Source organism: Megalobrama amblycephala, linkage group LG6 (genome assembly GCF_018812025.1).
Source record: "Megalobrama amblycephala isolate DHTTF-2021 linkage group LG6, ASM1881202v1, whole genome shotgun sequence".
Lineage (NCBI taxonomy): Eukaryota > Metazoa > Chordata > Actinopteri > Cypriniformes > Xenocyprididae > Megalobrama > Megalobrama amblycephala.
The window spans coordinates 34,011,977-34,029,432 of record NC_063049.1 but is presented as its reverse complement, the minus strand read 5'-3'; the positions used below and the strand labels follow the sequence as shown (position 1 = coordinate 34,029,432).

Here is a 17,456-nt window from a genome sequence, read left to right as displayed (position 1 = left end):
AAGTGATAACAAAAGACCTTTGCTATTTAATAGCTGACAAGCAATACAATTATATTGTCAATCCTATATCCAAAAACATGACACTTGTATTACATTGTATGTAAGGCTAGACAAATGCCCATATTGAAAAGAACTTTTGTAAAAGGATTAATTAAAGGTATTTTGTAAATGGATTCATTACATTTCAGCAGGAAATAAAGCGTTAACTTGATCTGTCTAGCCAGCAGATGGGGACACCCATATTCCACACGTGCTTCTTTACACTGCTAGAATAGGTCAGATTTCAGACCACGCCCCCAAACCTGAACGCATAACATGATTGGATGGCGAGGCATGTTCTCAAATAACATGAGCGAAAAAGTTAACTCTCAGAAAGTTTGGTGTGAGTAGCATTTTTTTTTGTAAATGGCACCAAAACCAGGCCACCGCTGTCATACCACAATTTGTTTTTGAATAAATTTATAGTAAAATCCTGGTAAAAATAACAAGTACGATGTCACTTTGCAAAGAGAGTTTAGTTCAAGAAGAAAATAGAGAAACAGTCTTGCGTACAAGCAATGGGGACACGGGAAAGAAGTCCAGAGCGATCTGTGGTGTTTGTAATCGGATGTATCGAGACCCTAAAATCCTGCCTTGCTTGCACACGTTTTGCGCGGACTGCGTTCGCCAGCTCGAGCCGTTTTCTGTGCGTCGCGTGAACGGGGAACGACGCTCGCCTGAAGATGACGCGCACGGGCACAACTCTGGCTCAACAATCCTGTGTCCCGAGTGCGATTCAGAGGTGAAACTGCCGCCATCGGGAGTGGAGGGGCTGACCACTGATCATCTTGCGCTGGACGAGGTGTTCACGGAGACGCTGCTAGTGGACAGCAGCGTTTTGTGCGACTTGTGCAGCGACAGCGGCGCGGGGAAGCGCTGTGAGGTGTGCTGTGTCAACCTCTGCGACTTCTGCAGTCAGGCCCACAGGTTAGTTTATTACTAACTGTTTGGTAATGCACAAGAAATAAAAAGTAATTTATTCACCCTCATGTCGTTTCATATTCCTGGAAAACAAATGGAGATGTTAAAGAAATGGTTAACCCCCACCCTAAAAAATGAAAATTGTCAACATTTACTCACCTTCATGTCGTTCCAACCTGTATTGCTTTAAAAAATAATATTGAGAGCCACATATTTTGGTTTACGCTGACTTATATTGTATAAAAAAGAATTACCTAAACATAGAGTATGTGATTTTGGAACATTAAAGGATTAGTTCACTTTCAAATTAAAATTTCCTGATAATTTACTCACCCCCATGTCATCCAAGATGTTTATGTCTTTCTTTCTTTCTTCGGTCGAAAAGAAATTAAGGTTTTTGATGAAAACATTCCAGGATTTTTCTCCATATAGTGGACTTCAATGGAGCCCAAACGGTTGAAGGTCAAAATTACAGTTTACAGTAATCCCAGAAGAGAAATAAGGGTCTTATCTAGAGAAACCATTGCTCATTTTCTAAAAATTTTATACGTTTTAACCATAAATGCTCATCTTGAACTAGCTCTCTTCTTCTTTTCTATTTGAATTCCAGCAGTGTAGACACTAAGTGTATTACTGCCCTCCACAGGTCAAAATTTGAACTAAATTGTCATATACAATATGCTAGTGCAAGTATATTAGTTCAAACTTTAACCTGTGGAGGGCAGTAATACACTTAGAAGTGTCTACACTGCTGGAATTCTAATAGAGAAGAAGAGAGCTAGTTCAAGATGAGCATTTATTGTTAAAACTTATATAATTTTGTTTTAGAAAATGAGTGATAAGACCCTTAAGGCCACGGTATACTTCAAACGAAATTGAAGAACGAACTGATGTGACGTCATTTAGAACAAAATCAGGCCAAAACGAAGTTTGTTTTGTGTTCTTTTTGGAAGTTCGAAATGGCTTGCCAAAGCGAACTTTCAGGAAAAGTTCGCTCTAGCTGCAAAACACCCTCGTACTGCCATTGGTCAGTGACGATAACGTAATAGGAGGTATGCGCCGAGGCTCCGCCTTCACTCACATGGCATTGAGGTAAGAGCTCCAAGGGTGAAAACATGAACACACTGGATAGCCGCTTTATAGTACAAAATGAAGTTGTGCATGTAAAAAAAATGAGGCACTAACACTGTTTTTCATGTTTGATACTGTACTGATTTTAAGCAATCTATTGAATAAAGTACTATATGAAGACGTGACGTGACTGGAGTGCTAATTTGCAGAGCTCGTGCTAACATACCCATGTTGTTATGATCAGACACTTTTCTTATGCTTTCTATAATAAATGCTTGCTGTTTTCTCATTTTTGTTGTGTTTATTTTGTTACTGATACGAAAGTGCATGGCACATATTTACATATTCATCTAAATGTCGATCTCCGCAGTGTGGGCGGCATCAGATGTTCGTTTACAGTATATCGCTGGTCACGCATTTCGAACTTCGTTTTACCCCTAAAAGAAGAACGAAAAAGAACTTTGTTTGAAGTATACTGGGGCCTTTATTCCTCGTCTGGGATTGTGAAGAACGTTTTGAAGCTGCAATGAAACTCTAATTCTGATCTTCAACTGTTTGGGCTCCATTGAAGTCCACTATATGGAGAAAAATCCTGGAATGTTTTCATTGAAAACCTTCATTTCTTTTCGACTGAAGAAAGAAAGACATGAACATCTTGGATGGCATGGGGGTGAGTAAATTATCAGGAAATTTTAATTTGAAAGTGAACTAATCCTTTAAAAGAGGGTGACCATATTAGAATTTTGGGTAAGGGTCAAAGGTCAAGACCTATGGTTATTCAGATGTAACATTACACCTTGAATGGTCAAATGCCTGTCCCAAAGATATGTCTTGCAGGAACAGCCACTAATTATGCAGGGGTGTCCAATCCTGCTCCTGGAGGGCGACTGTCCTGCAGAATTCAGCTCCAACCCCAATAAATAATTCATATAATTATTATATTAATTTACAATTAATGATTAAACTTAGATGTATTCATTTGATCTTTTTGTGAAACTATATAAATTAAAAGGCCTGTTTATTTGACTCTCATGCATTGATAGTCAGATATTTTCTTTCAGCTGCCGTCTCAAACTTTCACTGCAGCAGCAGTGTTTATTCCTGCCTGTTTGCTGCACGTGTCACATTTTCAGGTGCACATGTAGGGGTGGGCGATGCAGCTAAAAAATCATGATATAATGTTTCATATTGTTCGGTACCGATAATTATTGAAAAAAATAATAACCTTTATAAAATTTAACCAGTGCATTTTAATTTAATTATAACAAAACAAAATAAATAAAATTTTCTTATCTTTCTTATATTTTATATGCATATTAAATGAATCTGGATAAATTGAGAAACTTGTTTCAAACTGAGATCACGATTCTGAATGACAACTAAATGAAAAAAACGTAATTTAGGTTCTGACAAAATATTAATTGCTGAAGTCTATTTTAAAATTTAATTTATTTGAATTATTTTTTATAAATCTGTTTGGATGTATGAGTCAATGACTCACTTTCAGAGTTAATCACAAACCCTGGATCAAGCCTGAGTTTACAGAAAACTAAGCATTCTAGAAACTTCCAGTCAGGTTTGTTGAAGCAAGTTGGAGCTAAACTGAAGGACAGTGGCCCTCCAGAACTGAGTTTGGACACCCCTGCCCTAATGCGTTGTCATTTAACATGCCATTGCATAATGGTGCATTCAAGTCCTCCAGGGAAGTTTGTTTACAAATTGGGAAATTGTAATTACAGTACCAGGTGCTTTCAAATCACTATGGTTGGATCTCATATGGATGATTGCACATTTTCTACAAAAAAATAAATAAAGCAAAAACTTTGCTTCTACTAAACGATGAAGAATCTGCATCATGTGATTTTGAATCATAGGGCTGCATGATACTGGTTAAAGGGGTGGTTCAATGCGTTGTAATGTTCCTGCTTGAGCATAAACAGTATCTGCAAAGTTACAGCGCTGAAAGTTCAATGCAAACGGAGATATTGTCTTTTATAAAGTTATGGCAGTTTAATGCCTACAAAAACGACCGGTTTGGACTACAACGAGCTTTATCCCGGGTCGGTGACATCATAAACCCTGCAAAACACGCCTCCAGGAACACGCAACAAAGTGGGCGAGGCCATGTGGCACAGCATAATGGAAGCGGAAGAGTTGTGTACACCGGATGTGAGCGGCGCGATGCGTCAAAAGATAATAGATTATAATCTGTGATATTTTCTACGCTGGATGCGGTGCTGAAGACAGCTTCTGGAATCTACACGAGTTCAATGCTGGATTTGCACAAAGGCTTTTACTGAAAGATGAAGCAGTTCCCACTTTAAAAGCAGAAGCTGCTGTTTATTGGCTTCAAACTGTAAGTACGTTTTATTGTTTGTACATGTCTTTTCAACATATAGTTCTGTTGCTATTTTTTGGTTGCATCAAGGATGTAAACAAAGACCAGCAGTGACAGCATCTAAACACTTTGACACAAATACTAAATGAAATACCATTCATAAACGCGATTGCAGAGGTTCTGCTTTGCCCTCTTCATCTGGGTCTGATTCGGGCTCAATTTGATACAGCAATATAGGCGCCATTGTTTACATTTTCACCGAAGCCCACGTAACCGGTAACAACTAAAATGGTAAGGGGCGTGGCGTTTCCGGACGCTTCAGCGAATCACGATGGCTCTGGATACACTGGGCCAGCAAACCAATCTGAGCACATTGTGTATTTTGGAGGGAGTGGCTTCATAGAAACCACTGAACCACCCCTTTAAACTAATAATCATGATTATGTGGCTCAATTTATGATCATGATTTTTTTTCAGAAATTTCATTAGAATTATTGCACTTTCACTTAAGCACAAATTAAGAAAATGTCAACTCATGTATATGGTTTATTTTACATTTACGTTTTGCAAACTGGTATGTTTTATTGTACATTGGGGAAATTCAATAATTTCATTCTAATCACAAATTTACTGTCAATACAGATGCTTCATCCCTTGATTCCACCATGTTTTCAGACTGAAATGCCCCCAATTCAGAACCTCTCAGGTTAAAGAAAATCCAGGGTTTTCCAATCAAAATGACGAATTTGTGGTGGCGTTCATGTGCGTTCACCTCTTAAATGCAAACCATCATGACTTGAATGCAAAGTAAGTCCTGTAATGTGTATCTTCCCTGCAGGAGACAGAAGAGGACCTCCTCTCACTCTATCCAAAGCCTACAGGAGCTGAAATCTCAGGGTCGTCTCACTAGACCAGTTCTGTGCTCGCTGCATCCTGGTCAGGAGCTACGGCTCTTCTGCGAGCCATGTGACCTCACCGTGTGCCTGGAGTGTGCGGCCACCTTTCACCGCGACCACCACTGCAACTCTGCCCATGAGGTCATCAGTCGCCATGGAGATCGCATCAGGGATTTGGTAGTCAGGAGCTTAAGGCCTCGTCTTGCTCGTCTGGAGGATTCACTGAGACGTGTGGACACATCCCAAGAGGCTTTGCAGGCACGGACCGACACGTTGGCGGGTGAGATTCGGGCGTTTGCTCGGAGTTATGCCAGCGCGGTGGAGGCACATTGCTGTTCACTGCTGCGGTCACTGGAGGACTTGAAATTGCAGCGCAGGAACCAACTTCATCTGCAGAAGGCTCAACTGCAGCAGGCCTTGTCTGATGTCCGCGGTGGAGTGGACTTTGCAGAGCGTCTGCTCACGTGCGGTTCAGATGCCGAAATCCTCAGTGCCAAAGGAGTTACTATGAGGAGATTGATGAACCTTGTGGAGTCAGGATATGATCCACACCCAACGACGATCGCCCATGATAATGCCAGCAGCATCTGTTTCCTTCCACAGGAGAGTGCTGGAGAGGTGGAGGGATTTCCTGTGGTAGGAGTTGTACATGCCAAGACTGTGGATCCCAGCAAATGCAGTATCCAGGGAGAAGGTGAGTATGTCTGGGCTGCGTTTAACTCCACTTTTAGACATGCACTCGTGAACTTCCCTAAGCACTTCCCCTCTGGGGAATCCCCACCACCATTTTGAAGTATGTTCAGCTTCGTCAGGTGGACGAAAGAAGTTTATTTGGACAGACCCTCGACCCCTAGATTTTACTCATATGTTTTATTTCAGGCAGATCCAACAACACGATTGTGATGTCACAACAGCAACTTGTACGGCGGACTCCATAGCATATTCCAAGTGATCAAGGGCTTAATGTGTTCATTTTAAACCCATTACAAGGTTTCCGCAATTAGTGGGCACTTACGCAATGTAAGCAATGACGTACATCCGAGTGAACGAGATGGAGAGAAGTTAGTGAGTGAAGGGCATAAAAAAGTGGACTTAAAGGATTAGTCCACTTTTAAATAAAATTTTCCTGATAATTTACTCACCCCCATGTCATCCAAGATGTTCATGTCTTTCTTTCTTCAGTCGAAAAGAAATTAAGGTTTTTGATGAAAACATTCCAGTATTATTCTCCTTATAGTGGACTTCAATGGCCTACAAAAGATCAAAATTACAGTTTCAGTGCAGCTTCAAAAGGATTTAAATGATACCAGACAAGGAATAAGGGTCGACTGAAGAAAGAAAGACACGAACATCTTGGATTACATGGGGGTGAGTAAATTATCAGGAAAAGTTTATTTGAAAGTGGACTAATCCTTTAAATGCAGCCCTGGTGTGGAGAGGCAAATTGCTTGTCGCTGGAATCTTATTGCATTGTGTCTGGTTAGGACACAGTGTAAAGCCCAAAGTATACTTTTCATATGCGCGAGAGTCACCGTACAGTAGTGTTGTCAAAAGTACCGACCGCAAATCGGTACTGTAATTTTAAAAATGTGACGCTGTTGAGTGTTTACTCATGAAACTATGTGGTCACATACTGTAGTAGAGTTTGGTTTCGTGGCTTTACTGTGGAATCTTAAGCTGTTTGTCAAACATGACAGTTCAGTGCTTGTTCTTCAGAAACCATAGAGTTCAGATGAAATTGTATATTTGAAGTTTTCTCTGTGACAAGATCTGAAGTATGAATGTGAGACTTTTTTGACATTTGTTCCCCTACACACACACACACACACACACACACACACACACACACACACACACACACACACACACACACACACACACATACACAAGTGCACACACCAAAGGCCTAGGGCATGACACTGGGATAAATAGCAGACAACATTCCAGGCTTCCATGACAACCCAACCTTTTTATGTACTGGTGCTCCTAGAGTGTAAAACGGCCACTTATCCAGCTCTGTCCCAGCATGCCATAAGCAGGATCACGTCAGGAGGTCAATATACTGCTGCTTGCCTGTGGTTGTACAGGTTGGCCATCCATATCAGGGTTCCCACTGTCACAGAAATTGCTCTGTGTGAGCTCTTCTGTAAAGTGCTAATGGAAATAAGAGACACTCCACAGCAGTTTTTGTCAGCAGATCAGTTTACTAAGATAAAATGGTATTTTCCCACCCCTCCTTTATCATCCCTATTTTGCAACGTGGACATAAGGTATTTTCTTTGAATGTGCAAGACTTTTTAAAAGTGGTCTTTCAACCTCTTTTTTTTTTTTCACCTCCACGCAATGGCTACACTTGCTCTTGCGTTAAAAATAAGGTGGATAAAAAAACATCTTTTTTTTAAAAAGATGTAATATGAGTCTAAAGTGTCCCCTGAATGTGTCTGTGAAGTTTCAGCTCAAAATACCCCATAGATTTTTTTAATTCATTTTTTTAACTGCCTATTTTGGGACATAATTAGAAATGAGCCGATTCAAGGTGTGTGGCCCTTTAAATCTCGTGCTCCACGCCCCAAGAGCTCGCGCTTGCCTTAAACATAAAAAAAGTTCAAACAGCTAATATAACCCTCAAAATGGATCTTAACAAAGTGTTCGCCATGCAGCATGTCTAATCGCGTAAGTACAGTGTTTATTTTGATGTTTACATTGACTCATTTACAATGAATTTGAGGCTATGCTCCGTGGCTAACGGCTAATGCTACACTGTTAGAGAGATTTATAAAGAATGAAGTTGTGTTTATGAATTATACAGACTGCAAGTGTTTAAAAATGAAAATAGCGACAGCTCGTCTCCGTGAATACAGTAAGAAACGATGGTAACTTTAACCACATTTAACAGTACATTAGCAACATGCTAACGAAACATTTAGAAAGACAATTTACAAATATCACTAAAAATATAATGTAATCATGGATCATGTCAGTTATTATTGCTCCATCTGCCATATTTTGCTATTGTCCTTGCTTTCTTACCTAGTCTGTTGATTCAGCTGTGCACATCCAGACGTTCTGCCCCTGTCTAATGCCTTTCATAATGTTGGGAACATGGGCTGGCATATGCAAATATTGGGGGCGTACACCCCGACTGTTACGTAACGAGATTTATATAAGAAGGAGGAAACAATGGAGTTTGAAACTCACTGTATGTCATTTCCATGTACTGAACTCTTGTTATTCAACTATGCCGAGGTAAATTCAATTTTTGAATCTAGGGCACCTTTAAAGTAGGAATGCAATGAAAATCACACACACACACACACACACACACACACACACACACACACACACACACACACACACACACACACACACACACACACACACACACACACACACACACACACACACACATACATACATATATATATAAATTTTGTTTAGTTTTTTACGTCTTAATCAAAATATTGTAACTGTGATCTTTATGTGAAATGACAGACTTCTTCAATCATTTATCTGTCTTCCATGACTATAAGCTCGCATTCAGATCTTCCTTCATCCAAATTTTTTTTTTTTTTTAGTAAATTGCTTCACTCAGATGTACATCACAATATGGAATAAAAGATCTGTTGCTGCTTCCGTTGCATAGCCTGTGTGTCGACTCACATGTCTGTCCTTGTGTGTGAATAACTCACAGGTGTGGAGCAAGGTCGTGAAGGCCAGCGGGGAGAGTTCACTTTGGTTTGCAGGGACTCCTCTGGAGAACAGATGGGCCGAGGTGGAGACCCCGTTCTGGTCAGCATAGTGCACAAGGAGAAGAAGGGTTGGTGAGTATACAGGAAAATTAAGACCACCACGTTTTTAAAAATGTGATTGAGTTCATTCTGACTCCGATCCAAAGTGTTCTTTGTCATTAGTGAAGTTTCCATCCAGAGTTGTGATTTTAACTTATGTGCAAAGTTGGAATATAACATTAAACATTTGCGAATAAAGCAGCGCTTCGATCCCATGTCTTCAAGAGATCAAAATCGTCACTTCCTGGGAAATTGGTGTGAATTAGCTGTAATAAAAATTTAAGATATTGCAATTGGGAAACTCAATCATGCGAGACGCTTCTGGTAGGTCATTATACCAAATCATTCTGATGACAGACTTTGGCTCAGGCATTTCAGAATGATCAAACAACATTTGAGATGTCGTGCAATGAAATTGTCTGCTGATTGGTCCAGTTATCCAATAACATCAAATGTTGAGGCGCATCAAGGGATTTATTCAGTAAATGTTTCTATCGTAGATATTCATGTCGTCTTATCAGATAAAAAAATGTATCCACCTCAGTTGAGCGCATACATTTTTTTATGTGCATTTGTAGAATTTATGTACAAAGTTTGCCGTTTTCTGTGACTTCTCTTTTTCATATGTGTTTTCCCCTCTGTGGCATTACAGCTCTGTGGAGGCAGTAGTGGTGGATAACAGTGATGGCTCCTATGGTGTGTCCTACACCCCTGCTGAAGCGGGTCTTTACTCTGTGTGGGTCTGTGTTAAAGCACAGCACGTCCAGGTAACTGTGCAGTTGAACCAAAACAGCTGTGTTTAAAAATAATAACAACAACATTATTGGCCAGTTTGAAGGATGTATCAGTGATTCTGGGACTGATACTCCAACAATCTGTGGTTTCCAGGGATCACCTTTCATGTTAAATGTGAAGAGGAAGTTCAGACGTCACCGTGGCATATTCCATTGCTGTTCCTTCTGCTCTAGTGGGGGAGCTAAAGAGGCACGCTGTGGCTGCACAGGGACCATGCCAGGTAATGTAGCACACAAAATTGTTTTCATCTAATATTAATTTAATCCAATGAAAGAGCATGCTTGTATCTGTGTGTGTGTGCGCACTTAGGAGGGTTTCAGGGCTGTGGACATGGTCATAAGGGACACCCCGGTAAGCCCCACTGGTCATGTTGTGGCAGTGTAGTGGAGGCTTCAGAGTGTATTCTGCATAACCTGGGCTCCGTTTCTCCTCGTGGACATCTCCGGACTGTGGAGCTCTGAGACAACCAGCAAAAATACACTCTGTCTGATCACATTTTTACCATAAACTCACAACCCATTAACCAGACAACCTATAAATCACAAATTTCAGAAAATTCACATTTGTGCCTTTCACATTGCCTTTATACAGTGTTATTCTAGAAAATTATTGGCTACTCATGATTTTGACAGATCAATCTTTTTTTGGGGGGGGTGTCCATAATTTGGGTGATGATTTTTTATTTTTTTTATTTTTTCAGCAGTGCCAATATTTATTGTGCCTCTTCATAATCATGGCCGCAACTGACAAATTATATTTAAAATTCCATTGTATCTGTTCTATTTTACAAAGTGTCAACACTAATACTTTTGTATCAGTATTATAACAATTTAAGAACTAGTGTTTTATTTACACATTCAAAACTAAAGTATTTTACTGTACAATCACTGTAAATATTTCATCCATATTTTATCATAATCTGCATGAGTTGACTAAAACATTTTATTAATGTCTGGATATTTTGTTAATATCTGTTGTATTGTTTTATTCTCCGTTTTATCATAATAAGCATGTTTCCCTTGATAATACCCTGTTATATAAACAATGTGGTTTGTATTATTATAATGGTTTATTTTTATGTGTGCATGACTCCATTCCAAAGACTGTTATTATATGCATCCTTACATTTCAGCTGTCTTTGTTTATGCTGTACTGGTACCTCGGATTAAACAACTCTTACCTCTCCATTTGTACGAGTGGCACTTTGATTGTGATCTTTTTTGCATAGTATATATACTGTGTAGTCAGGTCTATAAAACATGCAGGATAGAAGTTCTTTATTAAGTACTTTAGGTCTCACTGCCATGTGGTTTACCTTACTTATTGAGCAAAATATCATTTGACTCTATGTGGCTATTTGGTCTGCCACTTTAATTTGTGCTGATTTTGGGCAGTTGAGCACCGACTTTGAGAAAAGTATTGAAAACAATTGAACTAAGTGAATCTCTAGGTAACATACTGGATTGCTCTTTCTAACTCTAGATGGCAGTAGTGCTTTGTGAGGAAGTTACATTGCTTTGCAAGTACATGGCTAAATTTCAGTGAAGAGGAGCTGTCTCATGAAGTGTTCATGTGACCACCTAATATTAAACACTTATTTAAAAATAAAATCGTACAATTATATTACATAATATATATTTTTAAAACGTACATTACATTATATAATATGTATTTTTCACTTGAAAAAAGGACTCTGAAAGATATCAGACAATGACCTCTAATATTTTCCCTCTATGCCATGCACATACAAAGCAGTGGATTAAAGTAGCCATCAGTCTGACAGTCCTTCAGAAGGACACCATACATGCTTTGAACTCTCAGTTTTCTCTTTGAAATCTCTGAGCTCACACAGTCAAGGAGATGAGTAGTTCTGTAAGCCTGCAAACAACTGACTGAGGTTATATCAGAACTGTCCAATATTATATCTGGATTTATCTATTCTAATGATAGATTTGTATGAAGTTGTCTTTTCATCTTAATACCCAATCATTAATACCCCTTCTTTATATATATATAAATCAAGGCAACCATACTTATCACAGAAAACATAGATGGAAAATAATATATTTTAACTCATCCATGTAAACTAGGGGTATTAATAAAAAACTCTTTTTTTTTTTCCGTTTCCGTTCCCTATTCCTAAGATAGGAAAAAGTCTAGGACTTTTGGTCACCCACACATAATCTTAATTATCAAATGTATTCTGATTGACAGAGATCTCAAAGAATCTCATTTGTGACCCACATATGCATTCTAGGGGGCTAAAATAACTGCATTAATCTGCATGCATAGGGTTTGACAGCGTGCATCACAGATCACATCACAGATTCAAGCCCCTTTGGGGGGGAGGGTCTGTTACACTGATGCCATGACCTGGATAGAATCTAAATGGCTGTTGGATGGAAAAAAAGTTGAAGAAGAGATGCAGTAGAGTGTCATTATATCTTGATGTGTAGGTGAAGAACATGGTCAAATGCTTTGGCTGGTGCAGGCCAAGTGAATATGCCGTTCTCGTAATCAACATGTTGGATGGAGGAGAAAAAATGGCAGGAATAAAGATCTGAGTGATTTTGACAAGGGCCAAATTGTTATGGCAAGGCAACTGGGTCAGAGTATCTCTGAAACTGCAAGGCTTGAGGGCTGCTTTCTGTCAGCAGTGGTGAGAATTTAGGAGGGACAAACCAGCAACAGGGTGTTGGGCACCCAAGGTTCATCGATACACAAGGAAAACAAAGGCTATCCCATCTGATCTGAGCCAACAGAAGGTCTACAATGACACAAGTCACACAAAATTATATTGATGGTTATGGAAGGAAAGTGTTACTTACAACAAAATGCATCCCACTCTGCTGCATAGCTGCAGACCAGTTAGAGTGCCTATGATGACCGCTGTCCACCGTCGAAAGCTGTGGACATAAATTTGACACGTGCCACCACCTAAACATTGTTGCAGACCAGGTACACCCCTTCATGACAACGGTGTTCTCTGGTGGAAGTGTCCTCTTTCAGCATGATAATGCACCCTGCCACACTGCACACATTGTGGTTTGAGGAACATCATGAATAGTTTAAGGTGTTGTCCTGGCTTCCAAATTCCCCAGATCTCAATCCAGTTGAGCATCTGTGGGACGTACTGGACCAAGTTCAATCCACGGCGGCTCCACCTCACAACCTACAGGACTTGAAGTATCTACTGCTAACGTCTTGGTGCCAGATACAACAGGACACCTTTTAGGGGTCTTGTAGAGTCCAGGTCAGTGGGTCGGTGCTGTTTCGGCAGCACGTGGAGGACCAATATCTTATTAGGTAGGTGGTCATAATGTTTTGGCTTATCGTTTAGCCTATATACTCAGTTGTGTAATAATATGGCTGCTATATGGCCTCCAGAAGACGTCACTAATGATGTGCATCATTAAACTCATTGCCTGTTTTCCAGAGACCTCGTATTCCTTGGTGTGCACTTTTTCTGTGAACGCCTTTACGTAACCCTCATGGGCTTGAGAGCTGCACGCTATCATATCTGTTGATATTGGATGCACTCAGTCATTCAGCTGCCTTCTCTTCTCATTGCTTTTGTCATATCTCTGTCTAAAAAGCATGGTCTTGTTTGGCAGTGTTTACTTCTACAAGCTACTCTCTATCTACACTTCATTTATCATTCACACTTGAGTTATACACAAATTCTCTTGCTCTTGTTATATTTCCTCCACATGCCCTTTTGTAAATCGTTCTGTCTGATGTACACACTCTGCTTTTACCGTATTCATTAGTATGTGACTACAGTCTGCCTCAGATCTCTAATCTCCCATCAATCCCTCGCAAGGTGAGAACTCTTCCACACCTGTCAGCATCATGTCATGTCACAGTGCCGAGACCAGATTGTTGTGACAAAGCTTGACAACCCGGGCTAAAAGCTTCTTTATCACGCCCGCAAAAGCACTGAAGGGGAGAATAACGTGCCAGAGAGTTTTGAATCCGGGACTGTGTTGCGACTGAATTATTCAGTTGGATTAGTTAACATTAGCAGTTTGTCAATAATTCATTCACCAGGAGAAATGTGGTTTCCAGGACAACTTGCATAACATAGTGTTCAGTCCCCTTTGGGCAACTCATATATTTTTAGTAACAGAGATAGAGATGCTCACTTGCACAATTAAAGAGAGGGGAGTTAAAAAAAAAAAGTCATGAAGGGGACATGAAGCATATGTAATCTATATTATTAGTTGATCAAATAGTATAATTTTTAAGATGTAAAGTATAAAATGAATCCATGTGTTAAGGCAGCGTGTGTTAATTGTATAAGATCAGAACTAAGGTGTGGCCAAATGTTTGCAAATAAATAAAATATAATGATGAGCAAGTCAGCTATAAAAGTGAATAGCCTACTTAAAGGGTTAGTTCACCCAAAAATGAAAATTCTGTCATTTATTACTTACCCTCATGCCGTTCCACACCCGTAAGACCTTCATTAATCTTCAGAACACAAATTAAGATATTTTACTTGAAATCCGATGGCTCTGTGAGGCCTCCATAGGGAGCAATGTCACTTCCTCTCTCTCTTAATTTGTAAAGGTACAAAAACACATATTTAAATCGGTTCATGTGAGTACAGTGGTTCAATATTAATATTATAAAACGACGAGAATATTTTTGGAGCGCCAAAAAAACTAAATAACGACATATTTAGTGATGGCCACTGATTCATTTATGCTCCGATGCTTCATGAAGCAGTGTTTTGAAATCGGCCATCACTAAAGTCATTATTTTGTTTTTTTTGGCGCTCCAAAAATATTCTTGTCGCTTTATAATATTAATATTGAACCTCTGTACTCACATGAACCGATTTAAATATGTTTTTAGTACCTTTATGGATCTCAAGAGAGGAAGTATCCATTGCTCCCTATGGAGGCCTCACGGAGCTATCGAATTTCAACTAAAATATCTTAATTTGTGTTCTGAAGATTAACGAAGGTCTTACGGGTGTGGAACGGCATGAGTGTAATAAACCCTTTAAATGATTAGTTCACTTTAAAATGAAAATACCCCAAGCTTTACTCACCCTCAAGCCAACCTAAGTGTATATGACTTTCTACTTTCTGATGAACACAATCAGAGTTATATTAATAAATATCCTGATGCATCCAAGCTTTATAATGGCAATGAATGGGACCAATGAGTTTGAAGCTCAAGAAAGTGCATCCATCCTTCATAAAAGTACTCCACGCGGCTACGGAGGGGAAATAAAGGCTTTCTGCGATGCGTTTGTGTAAGAAAAATATCCATATTTAAGAAGTTAAAAAGTAAAATATCTAGCTTCTGCCAGCTGTGTCAGTTACGCTTTTTGCGTAAGTTGAATACAAAAGGCGTAGGACATAGTGTAAGCATTTTGAACTGCAAGAGGTGTTACACTTTCTTCGTAAGTTGAATATGGAAGGCGGTGTGCCGGAAGCTAGATATTTTATTTATAACTTCTTAAATATGGATATTTTTCTTACACAAATGCATCGCTTCGCTTCAGGCCTTTATTAACCCCCTGGAGCCATGTGGAGTACGTTTATGATGGATGGATGGATGGATGGATGGATGGATGGATGGATGGATGGATGCACTTTCTTGAGCTCCCTACTCATACACTGTGTGCAGAATTATTAGGCAAGCTGATTTTCTGATCATATTTTTTTTCCAAGCACATTTTACCAATTCCAATCCACATCAATCTTAATAACTACTATTAATATTGTTTTTAATCATTTATAAGTGATATATAATTGTTCATGAAGGCTGGAAATGAAAAATGCCTTATATTCAGGTGTGCAGAATTATTAGGCAGGTTTGCTTTTACAGGCAAAATGAGCCAAAAAAAGAGATTTAACTCAGACTGAAAAGTCAAAAATTATTAAATACTCACGAGAAGGACGCAATACTAATGCAATACTAGAATTTGTAAAGTGAAAGCATGACCAAGGGAAAGCAAAATGCTCATGGGGTCAGCGGGGTCATACAAAATCAGGTGGAAAAGAAAAGACACATGTTAACTGCAAAAGATTGAAGAATTAAGGTGAAGAATTAAGTGTGAAACCATCAGGAACCCTTTAGTCTCCAGCGCCACCATTTTCCAGAACTGCAACCTACCTGGAGTCTCCAGAAGTGCAAGGTGTCAGGATCTCAGAGACTTAGGTTAGCTAAAGAATCCTAAAAAATGACCCGCTCTTAATAATAATCACAAGCTGAAATGTTGTGAAATACATGAAGACTGGGTTTTTATAGGCTTTATAGACAGACAGCTTGAGAGTGACTCCTGAAGGACCAGCACCACATCCTCTTGTACCACTGTTTGAAGAATTTATCTTCCAAAATCTGGCAGTAAGGTGTGGGAGTTTACTTTTAGTCCCTCTCTTATCCTGAAATGTCCGTCTTGCAGAGATGGACTAAAAATGATCTTCCAAAACTTACTGCCAGATTCTGGAAGATAAATTCTTCAAACAGTGGTAAAAGAGGATGTGGTGCTGGTCCTTCAGGAGTCACTCTCAATCTGTCTGTCTATTAGGCCTATAAAAACCCAGTCTTCATGTATTTTATAACACTTCAGCTTGTGATTCTTATTAAGAGCGGGTCATTTTTTAGGATTCTTTAGCTAACCTAACTAAGTCTCTGAGACACCTTGCACTTCTGGAGACTCCAGGTAGGTTGCAGTTCTGGAAAATGGTGGCACTGGAGACTAAAAGGTTCCTGATGGTTTCACACTTAACTCTTCACCTTAATTCTTAACTCTTTTGCAGTTAACATGTGTCTTTTCTTTTCCACCTGTTTTTGTATGACCCCGCTGACCCAATGAGCATTTTGCTGTCCATTGGTCATGCTTTAACTTTGCAATTTCTAGTATTGCATTAGTATTGCGTCCTTCTCGTGAGTATTTAATCATTTTTGACTTTTCAGTCTAAGTTAAATCTCTTTTTTGGCTCATTTTGCCTGTAAAAGCAAACCTGCCTAATAATTCTGCACACCTGAATATAAGGCATTTTTCATTTCCAGCCTTCATGAACAATTATATATCACTTATAAATGATTAAAAACATTATTAATAGTAGTTATTAAGATTGATGTGGATTGAAATTGGTAAAATGTGTTTGGAAAAAAAATATGATCAGAAAGTTAGCTTGCCTAATAATTCTGCACACAGTGTAGGTTCCATTATAAAGCTTGGATGCGTCAGGATATTTATTAATATAATGCCGATTATGCTCATCAGAGAGAAGAAAGTCATATACACCAAGGATGGCTTGAGGGTGAGTAAATCTAGGGGTAATTTTCATTTTAAAGTGAATTTAATTAATATGTTTATGTACTGCACGTCGTATTTAGCGAGTCATTTTTATGTTAATACAGTAATAAAGTTCTTAGCTATCAAAAATTACTTTGGCAAAGAACTTGCAAAAAACATGTAGTCTTTGCTAACAGACTTGTGGAAGGGCCCTTCGTGAAGGGATTCAGCTGTTCACTTTCATTTGGAACACCCCTACAAATGGCATCCCTTTCTCGAAGTGCCCTTCAAGAGCGCAAAAACGCTGTTTGGACTTTCGCCCAGAATCTCACCTGAAGCAGTAGGAC

General features: G+C 39.2%; 1 protein-coding gene across 1 annotated transcript; it reads left to right on the top strand.

Moving 5' to 3' along the window:
• Positions 1-250: 250 nt before the first annotated feature.
• Positions 251-11,035, top strand: trim45 (tripartite motif containing 45). Its single transcript, XM_048194249.1, has 6 exons — positions 251-966; positions 5,208-5,959; positions 8,957-9,086; positions 9,706-9,820; positions 9,942-10,068; positions 10,158-11,035. Exons 1-6 carry the CDS (start codon positions 494-496, stop codon positions 10,307-10,309), a joined length of 1,749 nt encoding a protein of 582 aa, XP_048050206.1. The 5' UTR covers positions 251-493; the 3' UTR covers positions 10,310-11,035.
• The last annotated feature ends 6,421 nt before the right edge of the window (positions 11,036-17,456 follow it).

Coding starts and splice junctions, on each gene's coding strand:
- trim45 (XM_048194249.1), top strand. CDS start 494: ATGTCACTTTGCAAAGAGAGTTTAGTTCAAGAAGAAAATAGAGAAACA. Junction 9,821..9,941: donor TTAAAGCACAGCACGTCCAG/GTAACTGTGCAG, acceptor TGTGGTTTCCAG/GGATCACCTTTCATGTTAAA. Junction 10,069..10,157: donor CTGCACAGGGACCATGCCAG/GTAATGTAGCAC, acceptor GTGCGCACTTAG/GAGGGTTTCAGGGCTGTGGA.